The following is a 23,983-nucleotide window of genomic DNA, read 5'->3' on the forward strand; positions in this document are numbered from 1 at the left end:
CTGGGCTTTCGTCCCCCCACGTCCCAGCAGACCTTGGGCACAGGGTGACACTGAGCCGGACCTTGGCTGTCCCGTGGGACTTCCAGCTTCTCCCTCTGGAATCACCCGGGGAGCAGAGGAAGGACAGAGCCTCTCCCAGGGGGTTTCCCATCCCCACCCTCCTTCCTTGTGTTTTCCAGGTCCTGGACACGGTGTGGTGCCATCAGCATCGCTTCCTTCTGAATCCCAAGAAGAAAGCCGGGAGGAGTCTCCCGTTGGTGCTGTCACCTCCCGGCCGTGCCCCGTGAGACTGTGTGACCTCCTACAGGCTTCCCCCAGGATTTTACCCCTCCCTGTCCCTCCTGCTCCCCTTCCTGTCCTTGACCAGCGGGATCCTGGCATTCCTGGAGCTTTAACAGCCCGGCAGGAACAGTCTGTGCACCGGCCCAGCTTTTACAGCCCTCACTTCACCATCACACAGACAAGGCCGGGAAGGGGACGGTGACGGGGGGACACTGCAGGGAGGGACAGCCACGGGGTGGGAAAGGGAGCAGGGCTTTTTTAAAGGGATCCCGCTCTGCTGATTCCCTGCTGAGGGGTGAGCCTGAAGCTCCATCCGAGCCCTGTCCCAGATCTGGCACCGCTCAAAGAGGAGGTCCCAGGGAGGAGCTGGCCTAGAGGGACCTCATCCAGGTGTGACACCTCTGCAGTGGGGCCCTCTCTGGGGTTTTCCCCACTTTGGGGGGGGGCACTTCAGGTTCTCAAGCATTTAGCCACCCTCTAAACCTCCCTGACATCCCCGTTATTCACTGTCCTGGTGACTTCACCAGGAACAGCCCGGTGGCACAGCCAGAGCACAGCCCAGTGGCGCAGCAGTGTCCCCAAGGACTGTAGGGGATCACAGAATGTTCCGGTGTCTTGTCCCTGGCTTGTCCCTCTCCCCCTCCTGGCTCTGCTCCAGCTCCTTCCAGGACCTGTGGATGCCCCATTTCCCTTCTCAGGATAAAGAATGGGAGCATATATAGGTGAGGGGATCAAAAACAAGAGTTGTGCCCCCCCTGTCCCTTCTCATGGCACTGGGATAGGGACAACTCCAGGCTCACACTGTCCATGGACCCTTCCCTGCCTGGACCCCCATTTCCCCAGTAAAAAAGCTTTATTCGCCCTTTCCTTATGCCTGGAAAGGCAGAGGGTGGAGACAAGAAAAGCTCTTGGAACAGGAAGGACCAGAAGCCAGACCAGGTCTGCAGGTAATAAAATTTTATTACAAAATAGGAGATGGATCAATATTTCTGGGGGAGTTCAGTGGGGGAGAGGGGATCTGTAACCAACACAGCACCCCAGGAAAAGAAATCTTTCCCCCCTGCCCACATTTTCTAGGTCCCAATTTCTTCCCCATTGTGTTCATCTTGGATAATAAAGGATCACCTGGGAGAACCCATGAAGTCACACAGCACTTTTGGCTTATTTACAGCGATTTTCTCCCTGTTACCAAACAGAGATGAGGCAGCCACATTCCAGCGTTTGATCCTCTCCTTGCAAAGTGGTGGGCATTTCCAAAAAGTCCCAGGGGACTGGGGATGGAGGGACCTTCATTTGTCATGAGTGTGGCTCCACCATTCCCCTTTCCCCAGCTTTCTCCCCAAAACCAGCTGCCCTTAGCCACTAATACAAACCCAGAGCTGTCCGCTCTGTCCATAGAAAAATAAAGGAACAAAAGGTGAGGATTTGCTGTGGTTTTCATTTTTAAAAACAAAAAATTGTTGCATAGAGAAGCGTTTGCATGTGAGGAGTTTGCATACAGAGCAGTGCGTGGGTGCTAAAACACTTCTGCCCCTCTCAGATAGAAAAAATAATATATATATATATTTATATATTTACACACACAGAGTCCAGGGGAGGACAAACAGAGGCTGTAGGGAAAAAGATTCCCAAGATTAGCAGGAAAATTATGTCCAAATCCCCTCGGATTTTAAGCTGCCTGTTGGTGGGTTTGGCTTTGTACTGGGTTTTAGCAAACTGGTTTTGGGCTCCATCAGCATCACAGGGTGGGGAAGGAGGGGAATTAGGGATGGGAAGAGGAGGTTTCCTTCTCCAAAGGCAGAGGGGGGTGAAGAGACCCCTCTGAGAGGGTCACAGGTGGGGCTGATGGGGACCTGTGCCTTGGAGTTTGGCTCCTGCCCTGGGGAGGTCCAACCACAAGAGATGTCCCAAAAAACCATCCTGGAGCATGGAGGTTGGTGCTGAGGGGTGCAAAACTGTTCCCACTGTTGGGAAAGCCATCCAGCAATTCCATGGCCTTTCCCACCCACCCTGGAGGCATGGGAGGCTCCCGGCTGAGGAGCCACAGGGAAGGGTCACCACAGAGCTGGACCAGCGTCTGTCCCAAAGCACTCCACGGACCCCAAATCCTTCCTGCCCTCCTCTGCTGTCAAACAGATCCATGGGATTGGTTCTGTTTATCCAAGGAAAAGGCCAAGCAGGAACCCAGCAGTGGCTCTGGCAGCAGCAGAGAGGAGTGGCCTCCAAATTCCAACTGGCCATGCCATGGTCCAGCCTGGCCCCCCATCCCACACATTAATCCGTGTCACCCAAATTTATCCATGGAGAAACAAGAGAAGGAGGAGGGTGGGGAACAAATCAGTGTTCTGCTGGACACAGCAGACCCATTATTTGGTCCTGATTAATTTACAATGCTCATAACTGGTCTTGAAACTGGCTCTTGTTGTGCCCAAATTTAACCCCTGGAAGGCTTTGGAGAACAGGGATGTGCATCCCACGGGATGGGGGAAGGAGCTTAGGGAGCCAGAGGAGGTGAACCTGTGAGGTAGTCATGTGATTCCACTCTGAACAGCAGGATTTATTGGAATTTGTTTCCAAGATGCTTTTTTTCCTGGGTTTTTTTTCCCCATCTGCTGGAATGGACACAGCACAGGCCTGGTGGGATGAGCAGCCACCAAGTCCTTGTGGGATTCTGGAGAAGGGACCACTGGTGGATTCTGGGACACCAGACCTTCAGCAGTGGCTCTTCTGCTGTCCCCCGGGTGGCTTCAAACCCACACTGGTCCTCCCAGAGACACCCAAAGTTTAAATTCCTCTTGGAAGCAGAAATGCTAAGGACACAACCATAAAAACCTGGCCAGGCAGGGCAGGTGCTCACAGTCCCAAGCTGGCTGCCAGGAATGGGCTCAGAGGTGACGCTTTTGTCACCTGGTTTTGTGCTGCCCCTTTTTTGAAGGGTGAGTTTGTCACAGGTCTGTTCTTCTGTGCCCCCCACAGAAACTGGGATTGTCACCACCAACAGCCCTGGGCACGGCTCATGTTCTGGCATGGCACTGGTGTCACATCCACGGTCACACCATGGGGGACAGGGTCACATCTATGGTCACACCCCGGAACCAGTGCCACATCCATGGTCACACCATGGGGGACAGGGTCATATCCATGGTCACACCCTGGCACTGGTGCCATATCCACACTCACACCACAGCACCAGTGTTACATCCATGGTTACACCATAGGGGACAGTGTCACATCCACAGCCATGCCATGGGACAGTGTCATATCCATGGTCACACCATGTGGGACAGTGTCACATCCATGGTCACACCATGGGAAACAGTGTCACATCCACGGCCATGCCATGGGACAGGTGCCACATCCATGACCACAGCATGGCACCAGTGCCACACCCATGGTCACACCATGGGACAAGGTGCCACGTCTATGCTCACACAGTGTCACATCCATGGCTATGCCATGGGACTGTCCTAGAGAGTCCAAGTGAGAGCTGTCACAGCCAAGCTGTCACATCCTCCTGGGCCTCACCAAAGGGGCAAAACCCATCCCAGAGGGTCTTGAGACACCAAGTCGCTCCTGAGTGATGAATAAATAGCAGGATTGGCAGAAGAAAGCCCTTGGGCATCCAGGCTCCAGCACCCCAGTGCCACCAGGAGCCTCGTCAGGAGCTCAGTCTGCAGTCAGGGCTGGTTTGAGGTGGGCTGGGGGGTTCCAGTCTCTGGTAAAACCAGACAGCGTCAGGGCCGGGCTGGCAGGGCTCTCCTGCCGCCTCAACAATGGCGGCACGGGGTCGTTCCTATGTACAGGTCCTTCCCTGGGAGAAGGGAAGAGTTTGAGCTGCTCTTGGAGAAGCGGGAAGGGAGGCAGCTCCTAATTCTGGTGCCTCTTCATGTGCAGGGCCAGGTGGTCGGAGCGGGAGAAGCAGCGGCCGCACGCCAAGCACTTGAAGGGCTTGGCCCCCGTGTGCTTGCGGTAGTGCCGCGTCAGCTCGTCCGAGCGGGCGAAGCGCCAGTCGCAGCCTTCCCACGTGCACTTGTAGGGCTTCTCACCTGCCCGGGGACAGCCACAGGTCACACGTATGCCCAGCCCCCAAAACCCCCCCTGGACCCTGGAGATCCCCCTGGCAGTGGCACTGCCGGGGCTCCCTGGTGTGCACAGCCTGGGGCCGCTGACGGAGCACAGGCTGAGCTGCACCACAGGTCTCGTCCCTCTCCACCCCCTGCCCAGCCTCCCAAAAACACCCCCAAGCCTCTGGGAGTCACCCAATTTCCTTGGCACTGCCACGGCTGCACACAGCCCAGTGCCACTGAGGGACTGAGCTGCACCAACCAGGTCCTGCCCCTCTTCATCCCCTCCCACTTTGCCTTCTGGTGCTCTTCAAGTTCCTGCTGGATTTTGGAGCATTTCTGGCAAAAAACAACTTGTGAATTAGGTTGGTTTTTTTAAATAAAAAGCCAGAAATTCCTAAGGAAGCTGTGAGTGGTGGGAGGCACCAGGAGGAAGATAGGGCACTAAATATAAATTTCAATCTGAAAAATCTAAATTTTTTTGAAACCGTCATCCAATGTTGGTGGCTGCCCAATTCCTGGAAGTGCTCAAGGCCAGGTTGGATGGGGTTTGGAGCACCCTGGTCTAGTGGAAGACGTCCCTAAAGGATCAGACAGCCTTTAAAGACCCCTCCCAAAGCCAAACCATTCCAGGATTCCATGACCTAATGCTCCACACCTCCGAGTTCCCCTGCCAGCAGCTCTGTACACAACCTATCGTGTTTCCTTCAGCGCATTCAGGTGATGTCATCCCTGTGCCCTCTCCCCCTCCCTCCCAAACACACCCATTCCCAACCGAAATCCATTCAAACACGCACCTTCCCAGCCGGCTGGGAGCTGCGCTGGAAAAGCCGGCGGCCGCTTCCAGCCGGGCCACGGGGCTGAGCCCTGGCTGCAGCCCTGTCCCCAGGCAGGGCGTGGTGCTCTCAAACATTAGTGCTGCTCTTAACAGCCTGAACAGGCAGGCAGAGTTCAGGGAATGTGCTGACATTCCCGACCTCAAATATTTACCCTTCCCGGGGCCAACTGCCGGGCGCAGCGGCGCGGCGGGAGCGCACGTCCGCACGCAGCACGCGTGCACGGGCATGCGTGCCCTGCCCTGCCGTGCTTCCAGGGATTCCTTCCTCCCCAGGCTTCCAGGGAGACCTTCCCATGCTTCCAGGGAGCCCTTCTTCCCACAGGCTGCTCCATGGAATCAGGGAATCCTGGAACAGCTCAGCTTGGAAAGGATCGTAAAGCCCTTCGTGTTCCAGGTTCCACCAACTTCCAGGGATTCCTTCAGCAACTTCTAGGGATTCCTTCCTCTCCATGCTCCCAGGGAGCCCTTCTTCCCATAGGCTGCTCCACAGAGCCAGGGAATCCTGGAATGCCTTGTCTTGGAACGGACCTTAAAGCCCACTTTCCCCAGACCAGGTTCCACTAGACCACGTTCCATCTTCCACTAGATCCGAGTCCTATCCAACCTGGCCTTGAATAATTCAAGGGCTGGGAATGCCACGTTTGGCCAAGGAAGTGAAATCAGCCACAGCAAGGTCTCCAGTGCCTTGCCTGCAGTGGATAAAACATAAAACCATGGATACATGGAGCTGGAGGAGGCAGAGCAGTGCCAGCACATCCTGCTCCTCCAAAAACCCTTGGAAGCTGCTCCATGGGAAAGGGAGAGGGATTTTTATGGCTCAGGTAAACACAGCACTGCAGGGGATTTACAAGGAGTTGGAGAGGGGTTTATGGGACTTGGGACATGCCGAGAAAAAGGTAAGATTTTCCCAAAAGCAGGATTTGCCCAAAGGCAGGATTTTCCCAAAGTCATGATTTGCCCCAAGGTAGGATTTTCCCAAAAGAGTGATTTTCCCAAAGGCAGGATTAGCCTCAAGGTAAGATTTTCCCAAAAGGCAGGATTTTCCCAAAGGCAGGATTTGCCCCAAAATAGGATTTTCCCATAAGAGGGATTTTCCCAAAGGCAGGATTTTCCCAAAGGCAGGATTTGCCCCTTGCAGCCCAGACCCTGTCCCCTCCAGGTCACCTGGCTGGGTCAAGCCCAGAGAAGCCCTTTGCTTTCAAACAATGCCAGGTGGATGTCCAGGACAGGAACCCAAGGTTTCCCATTGTCCCGGGTTTCCCATTGTCCGGGGAGCTGGCTGCCTCTCCCAGGACAGCACGGCAGGGCGGGCTCAAACAAAGGATCCGAGGTGGCATTCCCGCCCCGGGGGTTTATGTTTAACCTCACAATGGCACCCAGGAAATGAATGGCGGCTCCAGCAGAGGAAAACAGCCGGCCATGGCAACGGAAACCACAAGGAAAGTGCTCCCAGACCAGTGACTTCTCAGGCAGGGAATGGGAGAAGGGACATTCTTAACCCTTTGGGTGGTGGAACTGAGGCAGGATTTGGGGTGAGCCCATGCTCTTGCAGCTCTGGTGAGGACCTCAGCAAGGATCAAAGCAAAACACGAGGCTTAAAAACATTGGATGCAGAGATCCTGGGCCAGGACTGTAGGATGGTTCAGGATTGGATTCCCTGCTTTTTGCTTATCCCACAACACCACCAGTGGTCCTGACTCCTCAGCTCACACCCTCCCTTACCTCTTCACCCTTCGCTCTAACAGCAGGTGAAGGGAATGAGGCAAAGCCACTTGGATTTCCTGCATAATTACTGAGAAACCTGGAGAAACCACTGAGTTTTCCTGGATTTCAAACCCACCCAGGTTTTCTTCCTGGGTACATCTTTATATGTGACAGGTAAGGAGGCACCCAACTCATGGATCGTGTCCTGGGCACAGAGCTCCCAACAGAAGGGACAAGAGATATTTACTTTAATTTAATTTCAAAGCCCTGATTCCAGACTGTGATAAACCCCTATCAGCACCCAGCTCTGGGACAACATCCTTCCTGTTCCTTTTTTTCCAGCCCTTCTGTGCTGTTTTCCAGCCCCTCGTACCCAGCCCCTGCCAAAGAACCACCGTGGCTCAGGCACAAGATGAAATTCTTTGTTTGAAGGGCTGATAAGGGGGTTGAGGAACAGAGCCAAGAGCAAGAAGCAATTCCCAGCCACAGAAAGGGCTTTGGTCGTTGCTCATAAAAACCAGAAGTGAACTCTGGGCCTGGCTTAATTGCTCTCAGTAAAGATCAGCCCTCCTATAAAAGAGATTTATGAGGGCACTGATGGTTCCTGGACTACCTGGGGATCTGATAATGTTTCAGGTATAATAAATGCCTTAATGAGGGCGCCAGGGCTTGAATGCAGAGTGTCACGGAGCTAGGATCAGCCCAGGGGAGCTGTGCTGGGAGCTGCTCCCAGCTGGGCTCCCTGTGGCACCCTCAGCCCATCCCCTCATGGACTGGGAGCCCTTCCCTGGGTGGGTTCAGTGGAACTCAGGGAGACACAAGGGGTTCCTCCCTCTCCCTGGGTGCCCTGGGGTGGGGGTTTGACACAGAAGAGATGCCCTGGTCTCCTCAGAGATCCCAAAGGTGCAGCACAGGCCTTTTGCAGCCTTCCTGTAGGATCAGCAGGATCAGCCCAGGTAGGACTTGGAACATCTCAAGGGAAGAGCTCAGAGTGACAAAAAATTAAAGAATCAAAGAACAAATCAGGTTGGGAGGGACCTTAAAGCCCATCTTGCACCACGGTAACTTCCACTGTCCCAGGCTGCTCCCAGCCCCAGTGTCCAGCCTGGCCTTGGACACTCCCAGGGATCCAGGGGCAGCCCCAGCTGCTCTGGGCACCTTGTGCCAGGGCCTGCCCACCCTGCCAGCCAGGAATTCCTTCCCAATATCCCACCTGACCTTGCCCTTTTTTGGGGGGGTTTGGTACCTGAGGCTGGCAGCATTTCCTGGAGCTGCTCTTACCTGTGTGAGTCCTCTGATGTGCCTTCAGGTGGGAGCTCTTGGTGTAAACCTTTGAGCAACCTGCAAGGACAGAAAAAAATCACAATTTCCCTGTGAAAAAGGGGCCCTTGCTCAAACAAACTCTGATATTTGAGGGGAGGGACAGAGCTGGGCCATGCAAATAAGCCTGGCTTGGGCTCAGCACTAACTAAGGAGCGTTTGCTATTAGGCAGAGAGACTTTAACACCTTCTCCTGCCACCCAAGGGAATTGTGCTGGGAATTAGCAGCGGGGAGACATGCACAGAGGTTCAAACCCCCTTCCAGCACAGGATGAAAAGACCTGATTCCCCCACGTTTCTGGCTCTGTGCTGCCCGGTCTCTCTGGGCTCCACTCACAGCTGACACGACTTTGCAAGGCTGAGTTTTGTAACAGTCCTGGCCCAGCAGACGTGGTACCAATGTTCCAGGAAGCAGGAAACAGCCAGGGACAGTCACAACTTGGCTTCCAAGTCCCAGAGCAGAGCCAGGGGGAAGTCTTTCACAAGACCAGCATGAACAGGTTTCATCAAGACAGTGTTTAACAGAAACACCGTGACTGGGGAACAGTTCCAACAGCAGGTATCTCAAAAGGAGTCAGTTTAACTCCTCTGAAGTTTAAGTTGGATAAAGCTTAAGGAGGCCTCTGCTGCCCTTTCTGGCCCTGCTGCTTTGTGTTTTGATGAGGACATTCAAATATGAATTTGCATTTTTATGACCTGCACAAGCAGCACAGGGATATTTTTCATCCCAGTGTTTCCACCCAGCCCAGAGGAGCCTCCTGCTCAGGATCAGCCCTTGGTCCTGTCCTGCTCAGGTGGGGCAGGAGCTGCTTTTCTCCTCCTTGGCAGGAGGGACAAGGGGTGATGACCCCATTCAGTTTTGCTTCTGGGGCTCTGAAGCTTTGCCAGCCTCTCACATTTGGGAGAGAGATCATGGAATGAAGGAATGGCTTGGGTTGGAAGGGAGCTCAAAGCTTTTCCCATTCCATGGACAGGGACACCTCCCACTGCCCCAGGCTGCTCCAAGCCCCAATGTCCAGCCTGGCCTTGGGCACTGCCAGGGATCCAGGGGCAGCCCCAGCTGCTCTGGGCACCCTGTGCCAGGGCCTGCCCACCCTGCCAGGGAACAATTCCTAATTCCCAATATCCCATCCATCCCTGCCCTCTGGCAGAGGGAGACATTCCCTGTGTCCTGTCCCTCCAGGCCTTGTCCCAGGTCCTTCTCCAGCTCTCCTGGAGCCCCTTCAGGCCCTGGCAGGTTCTGGATGGGGGCTTTAGGAACAGCTCTCCCACGTTCATCTGGTTCCAGGTGTGAAGTGTCCAAGCCCCCCTTACTTCCTCACAGAGACCAGGTTGGTGAGAACCCCTCACCATTATTCCTGATTGGAGTCACCTCTAGCTGAACCTTTGAGGGAGGGATCACATGGACCCCTGCTCCATCTCTGCCTGTACAGACCCGAGATTTATTCAGCACAGACTGGGGTTTGGGGTTTTTTTTGCACCACAGACCAAAATCCTGCTAAAAGCAGCTTTGCCTTGGTGCAAATCCTGCAGGATGAGCCTCTGACACAAGGAATGTGTCAGACACAGAGTGTGTCTCAGGTCTAATTCCACCTTTCATGTCCTCACCATGACCAGAAGAAGATAAAAAATTCAGCCCAAACCATCAACCACTGGCAGCTTGTGGCTCAGAAAGTCCCTGATCCACAAGATGCCAGAGTGGGAAGGTGTAAGCACAGAAAGATCTCTCTCAAGCTCTCCTGCTCTTATGCAGCTCCTGGCATCATGGCTGGAGCAGGCAGAGCCTCTGGGCTGGCCTCAGCCACTCCCATGCCAGGGAAAGGGTCAGTAAATCTCCCGGAGGCAGTTAGGAAGTGACTTTCCTCATTCACACCCCCCTCCCGGGAAAGCTGTTTGCTAATCCACAGGTGCTCAGCCCTGGGGATCAGCCCAGGAAGTGGGAGGTGTGTCCTGGCCCAGGAGCAGCTCTCACTGCCATCTCTCAATGGGATTTTGCTTCCCTGGTGTGTGCCATGGAATCCCAGAATGGTTTGGGTTGGAATGAAAGTTCATCCAAGTTCCACCCCCTGCCAAGGGCAGGGACACCTTCCACTATCCCAGGGTGCCCTGTCCAGCCTGGCCTTGGACACTTCCAAGGATCAAGGGGCAGTCACAGCAGCTCTGGGCTGATCCCCAGCTTGAGGGCTTGGAGCAAACTGGGACAGGAAGGTGTCCCTGTCCATGGCAGGAGGTGGGATGACATGGCCTTTAAACATCCCTTCCAACCCAAAGCACTCCGTGAATGCCCTTGCACAGCTCCTGCTGCAGCACGTGGAGCCATGGAAGGATGGCACAGGGATGTCCAGTTCACTGCCTCTTTGTCAGATCAGAACTCTCAGAGAGAGCCCAGCTGGGCTCCTGGTGGGAACTCCTTGCTGGTTTTCCACCCACTGTGAGAGAGAGGGAAAGGAAGGGGGAATGGGAATGGAAGAGTGGCTTCAGTGGCTGCTCGGGGTTGGGAAGGACCAGAGTGAAGCAATAGCTCAAGAGCAGATTCCCAGGAGCATCCCTGGCTTAGGAGCTGTGCTGAGTCGCATTTGCCAGAGTGTAAAGAGAGAGGGAAGGGGACAAAACAGGAACCACACCGTGCTGGTGTGATCAACCTCTTCTACTCCCTCCCACTTCCCTGCGGCTCCATCCACAGCTTCACCCCAAAAGGATCCCAGATTATCCTCCCTGGAGGCTCCTACCCATCCTTGGGGTGCCAAGAGCCCCCAAAGGCCCCGTGAGCACACCTGGGTAGTCACAGTGGTGGATCCTCCTCTTCTCCAGCTCGGGGTTGTTGCGCCGGTTGTATTTGGGGGGCTGCATCACAACGTGGCCCTGGGAGAGGCCCCCGATGCCGTTGGGCCCTGGGGGCATCTGGGCCGACTGCACCAGCTTCAGTCCAAACGTGGCTTCGTAGGAGGGCGGGGGAGAGATGGTGTTGATGAGCTCGGGCTGGTTCTCAGGGCTGCCGGGCTGCGAGTTGGGGGGCGAGGGGGGCAGAGTCACCCCCGGGGCGGGGTAGAACTGCCCGGAGATGTTCCCGAAGCTCCCCTGTCCCTGGGCCACCTGTGGGTACTGCTTGAGGGGCCCTGCTGGCTGCACGGGTCTGCGTGCCACGCTGGCCACAGAGCCCGTGGACATGGTGACCCCGCTGAGGCAGCTGATGGCCGTGGTGCTGCTGGAGGAGGATGCCAGGGTGGGAATGTCGGCGCCGGCAGCGCCCAGGGGCAGCTGGAAGAGCTGGGGTTGCTGCAGGTGGGCGGACAGCGGGATCTCTGGGGGCATCTCCTGCTTGATGAAGATGTTGTTGACCGCCACCGACTGGGGCATGCTGAACACGCTGGTGAAGTCGGGCAGGGTCTGTGTGGGGCCGGAGGAGGACGAGCAGGGCTGGGAGAAGCCGGCGCCGGGCTCGGATTTGATCTGCGGGAAGGGGGCCACGGGCTTGGGGGGCCGGTAGAGCCCCGTGCGCAGGTGGGTGGTGTCGGGCAGGATGACATTGATGTTGACACTGTAGGGTGCCGAGCTGGGCTTCTCCGTGGAGAAGAACTCATCCACCACCGAGGCGCTCTCCCGGCGGTACTTCTTGTCCGGGAGCACGGGCATGGGCGGCACCTCGCTGGACAGGTACTTGTCCATCTCCGAGCGTGCCTGCGGCAAAAACATGGACACGGGGCTGGGAAAGCTGACCCTGACAGCCAGTGGGGGGAGGCCGACGTCCCACGGGGGTTTGAGCCAGCAGGAAATGGAGGGAGCGGTGGTGACGGCCCAGGAACCCGAGCTGAGGTGATTTAGCTCCGGGTCTGACTCAGCCAACCTCCCCGGGGCTGAATCAGCGTCCTCTGCCCCACTTCCCCCCTCCCTATCTCCCTGATAACACCGGGCCGCCGGGAGAGGATGGAGGTAGGACAGAAATCAAACCTGATAAAGGGAAGCAAGCTTTGGGTACAAAGCTTTGGCCACGCAAGCAGCAGGAGTGAGCACTAGGAATGGGATTAATCCAGCCAGGATTACACCTCAGGCACGTTGGATCTGCAGCCCACCCTGGACGTGCTGGCTCCGGTCTCCTTTAAACTCAGCAGCCTGAGGAGTGTTTCATTTTTGGGACAGTCTCTTTAATGAACTGAGGAATTCTAGGACAATATCTTTAATTAATTGGGAATAATTCAGGCTTAGAAATCTAAGTGGTGTTGCCACTAATTCAGCGTGTTCTGAGCCTGAAATGGGAACAGTTCCTGCCTTCCTGCCTCACCTGGGCAGTGACTCAGCCCTGGCCTAACCTTTGGGTTAGTTCTGGTTTTACGGAGATGTTTTTACAAGCCTGGCTCCTTCAAGCTACCAGAACCTCTGGACTCCTTTTCCTCCTGGTTCCTGCCTGCTGGGGCATCCCACTGAATCCAGGCCCAACAATCCAGCACCCTGATGGAGCAATCCTCAAGGAAATCCATCCTCTGGCACTGGGTGACTCAGGTTCTGCTCGCTGTGGCTGCAGATCCCAGCACTAAAGCTCTCGTGCAGAGCTCCAGCCCTTCACTGCGTGGTTCCCCAAGTGTCAAAGCCCTCATTCCCATGGAGAGCAGCTGCAAAAGGACCAGATTTCCCTGGCAGAGCCTGGAGCGCACTCCAGGAGCGGGAGCTGAGCTCAGCCCACGCCCTGAGCCGAGGTTTCCAGCCTTGAACTGTGTCACCACAGTGCCATGGGCCAAAGTCAGCCCTGCTGCCACCTCAGGGCCCTTAACAAAGCTGGGTGGGAGCCAAGAGATTTCCTTGCCCTTTCCAGGGAAAGGATCACGGAGCTTGCAGCTCATTCAGAGCCTTTGCACCTCTGGGAGCCGTGCTGGCAACACATGGCTGAGCTGGCTGTCACCCAGGCACGGGACAGCCACAAATCCACCCTGGGCCACTCGGGAAGGAGCTCGGGGAGGCTGGGCTGGGCAGGGCCAGGGCTGCTGTGTGTACACAGCCTGCTGGGAACCCTGCAGAACCAGGGAATTGTCACGTGTGGAAAAGACCTTTAAGGCATCAACCATGACACACACGGCTGTCCCCGTCAAACATGGAGGTGCTGCAAGTTCCTGTTCTGGTCAAAGGAAGCTCAATAGCCCCTCTGGAGAATGAACCCTGGCTCAGGCAGAGCCTAAAGCTGCTTGTGGACTCATGGGATATCCAAGGTGGAAGGGATCCACAAGGATCATCCAATCCAGCCCATGATCCTGCACCCCAACAACCTCATCCTGATTGACCAAACATTCCTGGAGCTCCATTTCCTGGGGAGCCTGGTCAGTGTCCAGCACCCTCTGGATAAGGAACTTTTCCCGATCTCCACCCTGGCACAGCTCTATCCATTCCCTGGTTCCTGCCCTCCCTCTTTACCCTGAGGCATCAGCAGGGAAGGGAAGGGACTGGGAGAGCTGCAGCTCCACTCCATACCCATGGAAAGCTCCAACCCCTCACTGCTCCCCGCAGGGCGGTTCCTCCCTCGGGAGAACGGGAGAACGGGAGAACCTCGGGCGCAGCCTTGGAGCCAAGCCCTGGGCACTCCTGGCACCCGAGCTGAATCAGCTCGCCCGGGGCAGCTCGGGATGCCACACATTCCTGAGCCATGAACGGCCCCACTTGGCAGGAGCAGAGGCAGGGCGAGTGCTGGCTGCCATTTCCTTCACACTTCCCTTATCTCTGGCATTTCACTTTCTCACCTCCAGTTCCCAAGGGAAGGTCCTTCTGCCCAGGGGACCAGGCAGGAGAGAAATTGGGAAAGGTGTGGAGTTCAAAGGGCCTTTCCAAACTAAAGGATTCCATGGAGGACCCAAATTTCAATGGAGGGTGATGCCTCAGGTTTAGCTTTTCTGTTTTTCAGGTTCTGTGCTGCTTTAGCGTGTGGGTCTGGGCTTCATATGAGGGGATGGTGAGCTCTGTGCACAGAGCAGGGAGACAAAACAATTCCTGCTCTAGCTGGGACCAAGGACAAATGATCCAGACCTCAGGCCCAAGAGCACAAACACCGTGGGCTGGAGAGAGAAAAACAAGAAGGATGGGACTGCATGGGCTAAAGCTGGAATGGGACAATTAACTCCAATATGCAAATGGAGCAGAACTGATCAAAGTGAGAGACCCTGATCAAAGTGAGAGCCCCTGTGCCCAATTGGGGATTTTTGCGACCATTTTGGTTCATCCTGGGTGCAGCCCTGGCTGGGTTCTAGTGCTGCCCAAGGTGCATCCATGGAGGCCTCCTAATAAATCCCTGCTTTATTCTTTAGCTCTGTCCAGCCTCTGCTCTAGGGCAGCCTCCACAAGGCATCAAGGGCCCAAATGTCCATGGAGGGTCATTGTTTGGCATCACCCAACCTCCTGTCCTCCAGAACCACCCCTCCCTGCAGAGCACTATCTTTTCCTGGTCTTTCCATTTAAAAAACCACAGTCATTCCCCTCCAGGCTCCTGGAGAAAGGGGTGATAAGGGACAGCAGTGGCTGTCACCAGGCAGGGAGACACCATCCCTGCCCCGTTGCTCTGTGTGTGTGCAGGACCTGGACAATCCCACCCCATGGAATGCCCCACCGTGCCACAGCTCTGCAGGAACCCCAAGCACCAGCGTCCCTCCCACAGGGACAGATGGGAACCTTTTGTTTGTGGCTCAGAATCACCTGGAAAACTCTGCCCGGCTGGGTGCTGGAACCTCCCACCCCAAAGCACTTCCCAGGCAGGGGGAAAGCAGTTCAGGGCAGAGGCTGAGGGAGCTGGGAAGGGGCTCAGCCTGGAGAGGGAGCTGGGAAGGGGCTCAGCCTGGAGAGGGAGCTGGGAAGGGGCTCAGTCTGGAGAGGGAGCTGGGAAGGGGCTCAGCCTGGAGAAGGGAGCTGGGAAGGGGCTCAGGGGGCCCTTCTGGCTCTGCACAGCTCCTGCCAGGAGGGGACAGCCGGGGGGGTCGGGCTGTGCTCCAGGGAACAGGGACAGGAGGAGAGGGAACGGCCTCAGGCTGGGCCAGGGCAGGCTCAGGGTGGACAGTGGGAAAATCTTCCCCAAAAAGGGTTTTCCAGCCCTGGCTGGAGTCCCCATTGCTAGAGGGATTTAACAGCCATGTGGATGTGACACTTGGGGACACAGGTCAGCAGTGGCCTTGGCAGTGCTGGGGAATGGTTGGACCTGATGGTCTGAAAGGGCTTCTCCAAATTAAGCAATTCCATGATCCTACAAAGTCCTCAGCTCAGACCAGCACAACTGAGGTGACCAAGTGACACTCAAGCACTCAGGTGCTCCTGGTTGTCACTCCTGTCACAGCCCGTGGGGACACACAGGCCATGGAGGTGACAGTGACACAAACAGGGGACTGGCAGAGAGGGAGGGACATGGGAATGGGGAGTGGGGAATGTCCCAGCTTGGTCTCTTGGGGACTCCTGTGTTTCCTCTTCCCAGCAGGAGCAGGAGGATGCAGGGGAAGGAATGAGGGAAGGTGCTCACCTCCAGGATGAGTGGTGGCATCCGCTGGTCCATCCTCATGGGGTGCAGCTGTGGGAGGCAGGGCTGGGTTAGTGGGGTGTCCTCCTTGCCTTGGCCACACCAAAGACCCGCCAAATTCCCCTGGCCAAGGAGGGCAGCACCCCCAGAGCCCCCCAGGGTCTTCAGGTGATCCCCATGCCAATGGTGTCTCCTCCCACCCCACACCATGGAAGCAGCTGGTGGTTGCCCACCACGGGTTGATGGTTGCCCACCACGGGTTGATGGTTGCCCACCATAGTTGGAGCCTGTCCAAGGACGAACAGGGAAGCCTCTTTGGAAAGAAGAGACAAATGGGAAGTACCAATCTCTCCTGAGGAGGCATGGTACCTTAAATCCCTTTATCAACCCCACACGGATGACAGTGAGCTCACAAATGTCCTGCACCTCTCCCTTCTCCTGCCTCTGCCTCTCCCAGATTCCCAAAGAGGGCTGAGGGCTCTTCCTAGATCTTTTCTCCAAGGTCAGTGTTCCAAACAGGCCACAGCCCTCCAGCACCAGGAAGAGGGGAAGAGATCTGGGATTCCTCCAAATCCCAAACCAGTATTTGGTTGTGGGCTCCTTCTCATCCCACATGGTTCTGCTCACTGCCAGGAGAGTTTCAGATCTCAGAGCTGGAGACCCGACATCCTCTGCCTGTCCCCCTCCCATGGGACAGCAGCGACCTGGGATGCTCAGCCCATCCCCCCTCCAGGAAGGAGGCATTTCCTGGCTCTTTTTGGGCAGGATTGAATTTATTCCACACACAGGGTGCTCAGCTTATCCCACCAGTGCACGAGATGTGGGCTCATGGGGAAAGACCTCAGAGCCTTGCAGATGAAGAGCCAGCAGGTATTCAGTGAGGTCACGGGCCCAGTTTCCCTCACAGTCATGGCCAGGCCATCCCTGCCATCCCTGGGGACCAGGATGAGGGCAGGAGGCACCAGACAACCCTGACTGCATGGCCACCGCTCCAGCAGCCACCACAGAGACAGGGATCAGCAGCTCAGGGAAAGGGGAAACACCAACAAACCTTCTGGGAGGCCAGGGGGACTGGGATCCTTCACAGAGTCCCACAATGGTTTGAGCTGGAAGGGACTTCAAAGCTCATTCCATTCCACTGTCCCAGGCTGCTCCCAAGCCCTGTCCAGCCTGGCCTTGGACACTTCCAGGGATCCAGGGCCTGCCCACCCTCCCAGCCAGGAATTCCTTCCCAAAATCCCACCTAAAGCCCACCCTCTTTGATTTGCAGCCTTCTTTACATGCCCAGGAAGGGAAAGCCAACAAGAAACTCTTCTCACAGCCAAAGCACTGAATTCTGGGGGGATTTTCCCCCCAAAGTCACCCAAGTTCGACCCTGGAGAAGCATCTCCTCAACTTGGCAGAGAAAGAAAACCAAATTAAAAACGAGGAGAAGGCACAAAGCAGCACTTTGCCCACTCCAGAAAGGCCACAGGACACCAGTTTGTGTCTCTGGACCAGCAGTGTTACACTCAGCACACCCAAACCTGGTGACCAAAATTCCTTGGAGGATGGGATAACCTCAGGAGCAGCCCCTGGGAGAGCTGGAGGGTATGAATCCCCCAGCCCCAGTAAAACCAGTGGCTCGATAAAGAGAGTAATGCCATCCCACCTCTCCAGAGGGGATTTTTCAGAAGCAGGATTTTCCAGTGGTTCATAGGGGTGGACAAGAGCCCCTCCAGCCCTGGCAATTCCCATAAATCCTGCAGGAGCCTGGGATTTATCCCTGGATCAGATGTCCCAGCCTGGGGGAGCTGTTATCAGCACAGAGATCGATTCAAGCAGAGTCCAACACAAACATTTCTTGGCAGGCCCCAGATAAACCCGGATTAACCACAAGCACAGAGAGCTGGGCTGGGGCTGGGGTGGGACTGGCTGTCCCCTGATTAAACACCTCCTAATCTGCAGGTGATAAATGACAAACGGCCCCAGGAGGAACATCAGGTGTTGTCACCTCCCAGCAGCACCAGGGGACCAGGAGGGAAATTGGTGTTTGCTAAACAGGCACCAGCTCTGAGGGTGGCACAGGGGGGTTAGGGGGACGTGCAGGTATTTCACCAACCCTGTGCCCACTTCTGCCTGGCCAGAGCTCCCAGCTCTTCTCCCAGGTGGGAGATTCCCTCTCAGCTGGATCCAGGCTCCTGCTCACACCCAGTCCCCAGCGTGGGGGGCTGCAAGAGCTTTGGGGACAGGGGCAAGAAAAATGTCACCTGCGTCCATGCTGGGCAGGCAAGAGCAGCCAGCCCTGAGGCCCAGCATCAGAGGGATGTGGAACTGCTGGAGTGAATCCAGAGGAGGCCAAAGAGCTGCGCCAGGGCTGGAGCCAGGCTGGGAGAGCTGGGGGTGCTCACCTGGAGAGGTGAAGGTTCCAGGGAGAGCTCAGAGCCCTGCCAGGGCCTGAAGGGGCTCCAGGAGAGCTGGAGAGGGACTGGGGACAAGGCCTGGAGGGACAGGACCCAGGGAATGGCTTCCACTGCCAGAGGGCAGGGATGGATGGGATGTTGGGAATTGGGAATTGTTCCCTGTGAGGGTGGGCAGGCCCTGGCACAGGGTGCCCAGAGCAGCTGTGGCTGCCCTTGGATCCCTGGCAGTGCCCAAGGCCAGGCTGGACATTGGGGCTGGGAGCAGCCTGGGACAGTGAGAGGTGTCAGGTTGGTGATCTTTAATGTCCCCCCAGCACAAACCAGTCCCTGACTGGATGATTCTCTGACCTGGGGGTTCAAGGAATGGAGGAGCAGCAGGAGGTGGCTCCAGCAGGAAGGCTCCAGCCTGTCCCAGGATGTGGGACCCGGGGCACAGGTGTGGCACAACGGCCGTGCCACAGCCCAGCCCGGGCTCCTTCTCCTCTGTGCACCTGCACAAAACTCCAGCCTCCAAGGGAATCAGCAAACAATGGGCAGGATAATCATCAATCAACCCCCCTGGCACAGCCCTGGCAGTGCCCCTTTGCAGGCTCACTTTATAAATAGCCTGTATTTATATCCAGATTTGGTTCAATATCAGCATTTATTGTCTCCTGGTTAAATATTGACCTGGGTAAATATTTGATCCTCTGATCGTTTGGGTTTGATACCGACCTGGATCGACGTTATTTTCTGTTTGTTCCTCACGTCTCCTGGAACTCTCTGTAAAACGGGATTAGCAAAGAAAGCCCCGGGACTCTTCCTTTCAAGTGCCCAACGTTTGCTGTTGTAAACAACAAAGCCTGTCCCAGATGGAATCTGAGCTCCCATGGGAATGTGCTGGGCCCAAGGAGGCCCTGGATGGGCTCCAAGCACCTCCAGGGTGAGGGGCTGCCCTCGAGGCATTCGTGGATTATTTGGATAGGAAAATATCTCCAAGGTGACCAAGCCCAAGGCTGACATCACCCGCCCCAGACATTTCCCCTTTTCCTGCCCCAGTTCCCTGCCAGACAAAGGATGTCAGACCCCATCCTGCACAAAGCTGGGTGTTCAGAGCACTCCAGGATGAGGTGCTGCTCCTAAATAATTTATGGAATTTCATTAATTCTCCAGGTTTGTGCCCTTGGATGGCCCAGGAGATGGGGAGGGTTATCCCAGTGCTCTTTCCTGCCCTTGTGTTGGAACTCCCTGAGCAGATGATGAGTTCCCAGGAACCAGGGAAGCTGGCAATCTCCATCCAGGCCGCCCCACTCCCAGACCTGCTGGCTGTGTTTGCAGTTCCCTCCCTCCAGCAGCTGATAAAGGCTCCCTCAAAGGCAATCCAGCTCAGGAATTTATCACCCAGGATCATGCCACAATCCCAAAGGCCACGGGAGCCAGGGAAAACAGCCTCATCCAACTCCAAGGTCAAGGGGCTGCAAGAGGAGCAGCTGGGAACAGCCAGGCTCCAGCAGCAAGCAGAAACCTTTCCAAATACAAAGCCATAAATGGAGTGAAAAATAACAAAACCTTGGAGACACGGAGCGGGAAGGGAATGACAGGAGCATCTCCAGATGTGAGGGTGGAGGGGGTCCCATGGTGACTTTGGGGTTGATCCACATTTTTGGGGTAGATCCCACTTCTGCAGGACCATCGAGAGCCACCTCAGCCCTGGATGGAGCTGGAAGGGAGGTGGGAATTAGGGACAGCCTCTCCCCTCTCCCACTGCTCCACCCGGTGTGAAGACAACTCTCAAAGCGTGGGAAGGGAGGACATGAGGGTTTAAGGGAGCTGGACTTCCACAGCTTTCAGGATATTCCCATTCCATGATTTCTGAGCTGCTCCTGCTCAGCAAAGGCTGAGGTGAAGCCCCTGAAGGCAATGGAGGTTTTCCATCAAAGCTCCTGGAGGTCAATCTGGGCTGATTCCTGGTGTGAGCTGCTACAGCCCCTTGGAGGGTTTTTTGGGAAAAATGATTTAATGCCATTTCAACTCCCGGAAGATCAAGAGGCTTGGAGCTGCTCCAGTCTCAGCCAAAACACTCAAGGAACCCTGGGTTACACGGGCACAAATCAGCTCTGGATTTGGAATTAGCCAGGAGCAGGGGCCCCCTGCAGCACCACTGCTCCTTCTGGACTCAGCTCCAGCCCAGAACTGCCTCTCCCTGACTCCTGGGTGCCACAGCCCCCAGGACTACCTGGACAGATTTATCCACCTGTCCCTGCTCACAGGACACTGGGGCTGTCTTTGACCTTCCAGTTCCCCCAGTTCCACATCCCTGCCCCAGGTCCTGAAGGTGCTGTGAGAGAGGTTTGGAGCTCCCAGGGATCATCCCCAGCTGGTGGGATTCACTCTGCTTCCCCCAACCCCTGCGGCAGCTCACTCTCCTGTCCAAGGCAGTTCCCAGGGGCTGACAATGGAATGAGTCACTCGCTGCTTGCCGGGGCTTGTGGAGCCCTCCTGGCATCCAGATCCTATCAAAGAGGCCACAAATCCTGTTCTTCCCAGGAAAACCACAGGACAGACCCCGGGCAAGGTCAGGTTTCACGTGCAGACAGCAAATCCCCCCATCCCTGCAGCCCCAACTTCCTCCCAGAGCAGTTGGGAAAACAGAACAAAGCCCAAGGCAGCCTTGGGTTGGGCCAACCCTTCTTCCAAGCCTGAATGTCCCCAGGCCAAGGAGATCTGCCAAAACAGGGGCTGAGGGGGACACTGGAGCACGCCCACTCCTGCCACGGGCCCTGTGCTGAGTATTTCATGGCATCCTGGAATGGTTTTGGTTGGAAGGGACCTCAACCATCTCCTCATTCCACCCCCTGCCACAAGCAGGGACCTCTGTGCTTCTGGTGTGGTGCTGGGAGCAGAAATCTGCAGTTTCCACCAAAACCCTCCCTTTCCATACTTTCCGTGTGTATAAAGGAATCCCCAGTTGCTGTTAATTAAGGGAAGCTGATTATGGCACAGGTCAGTAACAGCTCCCAGGGCAAGGCTCTGAGCCCTGGAGAAGCTCCAGGGGGAGCATTTGGGAGCCTGGGCATAGCCAGCCCTGGGAAACACAAGGACTGGGACACTCCTGGCACCCCCGAGGGAAAGGCAAACCCCAAATTAATGGAGTTGAGCTCTTCCCACACCACAGAACCACAAAAACCCCAAATATTGGAAGCTGCCCAGAACAAAACGTTTGGAAGCTGGGGAGATGCCCTGACTTTCCCAACAAGTTTGGGGCTTTTCCACAGCTTAGAGAACATCAAACCTGCTCGTTATGAGGAACTGTAACATATCCAGCCATTCCTGGGTTGAGCTCCCTGAAATATCCCTGAGGAGCAGAAAAATTATGATTTTGTAGAGACAACATTAAAATATTTGGAGTAAATAAATACACAATAAAAAACCCCAAGGTTGGATGGGCTGGAGAGCATCCACATCCTCTGGCCTCTCCACAATGGGTTCAGATCCATGAGATAAATCACCTCAGGTGTGAGGGGTCTGATAAGGGATGGATGATACCCTGCTTTTTGGGATAAACCTGTGTTTTCAGAGCAGCTACACTGTGATGAATTCCTTGCCGTTCTCTTCTCCTGCTTGCACTGAAAATCCTACCAAGAGCGAGGTCCTGAAATGCATTTAAATACTCGCAAATCCTGCTCTGGGTGGGAACTGGAAGGTTCCTCCCCATCACGCTGAGAGAACAATAATTTTCCAAGAATTCTCGCAGCATTTCTGAACTCAATGAAAGATTCTTTGTTTGAGTTTCAAGCCGAGCTTGAACGGGGCTGAAGCTCTTTGATGTGGTAAACAGCCCATGGGGTTTTTTTTGGAGGGTTTTCATGCTAGCTCAAGTTCTGAGTACATCTGAATTGTAAACACGAGTTCTCCAATCCCCGGAGCCCGGCCGGACCCTGTGACTGCGGGAATTCGCCAATGGAGCACGAGCAGTGCAAACACTGTAATCGAGCTCACAAGACGCTCGTAAGTGCGATTATTTGCAGTGGATGGGTTGGATAAAAGAACTCACTGGAGCAGGGAAGGAGAACAAAACAGCGCCGGGAGGTGACCGAACAGGTTTGAGAGGGGGAAAACTCCCGGGCGGTGATGCACGGGCCAGAAATGCATTCCCCAAAGCCCGGGGAGCGAGTTCAGGTGACGGGCTTTGCCTCCCACACAGCGCTCAGGAGGAGCTAGAGGGAATCCGGAGGTCCCCGTTCGTTCCCTCCTTTGCAGCTTTCCAAAAAGGAAAAAAGGCCAACCCAGCAGGCGCTTTTCCAGCTAATCCAAGCGGATGGCAGGTCGCAGGGAGGAGGACGAGCACGGCACACCTGGAATCCTCGTCCCCTTCCCTCGCTCCCTCCTTCCCGAGCAGAACAATCAGCCTTTGTCCCGGCGGGACAGAGCCGCAGCTCCGCGGCTCAAAGTCCGGCTGAGCTGCTCCATGGAGCTGCTCCCTCCATCCTGCTGCTCCTTCCATCCTGCCCCTCCTTCCATCCTTCCCCTGCTTTCACCCTGCTGCTCCCTCCACCCTGCTGCTCCTTCCATCCTGCTCCTTACTCCCTCCTGCCCCTGCCCAGGGAGCTCAGAGGGGTTTGGGGCCTCCAGAAAAATCCAATAACGAACACTGGGGATGAAGGCCCCACATGCGCCGGGTTTTGGCTCACTGGTTCTACCAGAGCTTCCTGCAGGCTCTGGAGCTGCTCTGCCGTGGAACCAACCCCTGGCACACCCCTGGGCTGGGGATTCTCCTGAGGGTCTTCCAGCAAAATTAGAGGGATAAATGGATCCTTTGTGGGAATCTGTCCCAGCTCCCCGTAGCCCTGCAGACACCTGCCAGGCACAAAGCCCATCAGACTTGCAAATCCACGGGCTGGTCCTAAAAACATTGGGATCAGCTGATCCCAAAGCAAAACAGAGGGAAGGGTCCCTCCCTCTGGAGATCCCTCATGCAAGGCTCCACCTGCTCCCAAACCCATCCTCATGCCAGAGGGACCAGGTGTTCTCATTCCTCCTTGGCAAGATTTAACTTCCCATCTCTCTCACCCCATTCCTGCACTCTCTCACTCCAGGAGCCTGCCTGGGCTGCCAGTACCCTTTGGAAATGGATTTTGCATGAAATTTCTGAACCCTTCTCCAAAGCCAGGAGGATCCCCAAGGGAGGGAATTCTCCCCAAGCGTCTCATTCCAGATCCACAGCAAAATTCCAAAGCAGCCATCTCCCTTTTCCCTGCAGAAAAGCCAAATTTATTCCCTGCCTGCAGCTCCTGAGATTCCAAGGAAATGAATCATCCCCTGGGAGCTATGGTGGGCACTCCAACATCTCTCCTAAAAAGTAAAGGAGCTTTGTTTATGGAAGGCAGGACTCTCCTGGCCCTGACCAGGATCCATCACCTTGGTTTCAAGGCACTGGAGCACCAAGAAGCAGGGAAAGCCATCCAAGGGACAGCCACCCTCAAGCCACCACAGCCACATTCATTACAAGGATGTGCCAAAGGTGGTGCAGGACATGGCACAGGGACAGGGCAGGACTGAAACAGCTCCTGAAAGCTGGAGCATTCCTAAAAATGCTGGATCCAGCTTCTCCTGTGATCCAGGAGCAAAATCCCTGCCAAGATGAAGTCAGAGGAGCACCACAGCACTTGCACCCTGTTCCACAGCTATTCCACGATCTGGAAGGGTCTGGCAGTGCCATTCCCAGCACTGAGGAGGTGAAGTACCAGGAAAAGCTCTGGGAACAGCATTTTCCTCATCCCATCTCGTGTCCAATCACCCCCCAGATGCTGGAGATGTTTCATTCCTCCTGAGCCCCCCCAGCCCAGAGGGAGCCAAGGACAGGGTGGAGAAGTGCCTGTGGGGCAGGAACTGGGACTGTGGACACAAAGGGAGCCCT

At 55.7% G+C, this 23,983-nt stretch overlaps 1 protein-coding gene across 4 annotated transcripts in view; it reads right to left on the minus strand.

Annotated features, from left to right (window-relative positions):
* Nucleotides 1-1,224: 1,224 nt before the first annotated feature.
* LOC132333916 (Krueppel-like factor 5) overlaps nt 1,225-23,983 on the minus strand; it is a 29,011-nt gene continuing 6,252 nt past the window's right edge. For all 4 annotated transcript variants that reach the window (XM_059859477.1, XM_059859476.1, XM_059859474.1 and 1 more), the window contains 4 exons: nt 15,689-15,736; nt 10,983-11,886; nt 8,170-8,229; nt 1,225-4,328 (listed from right to left, as the gene is read on the minus strand). In XM_059859477.1, the coding sequence (XP_059715460.1) occupies nt 4,150-4,328; nt 8,170-8,229; nt 10,983-11,886; nt 15,689-15,727 (1,182 nt within the window). In that variant the 5' untranslated portion in view covers nt 15,728-15,736 and the 3' untranslated portion in view covers nt 1,225-4,149. The remainder of the gene's footprint in view (nt 4,329-8,169; nt 8,230-10,982; nt 11,887-15,688; nt 15,737-23,983) is intronic.

The sequence above is a fragment of the Haemorhous mexicanus genome, chromosome 14 (genome assembly GCF_027477595.1).
Source record: "Haemorhous mexicanus isolate bHaeMex1 chromosome 14, bHaeMex1.pri, whole genome shotgun sequence".
In the NCBI taxonomy this organism is placed as follows: domain Eukaryota; kingdom Metazoa; phylum Chordata; class Aves; order Passeriformes; family Fringillidae; genus Haemorhous; species Haemorhous mexicanus.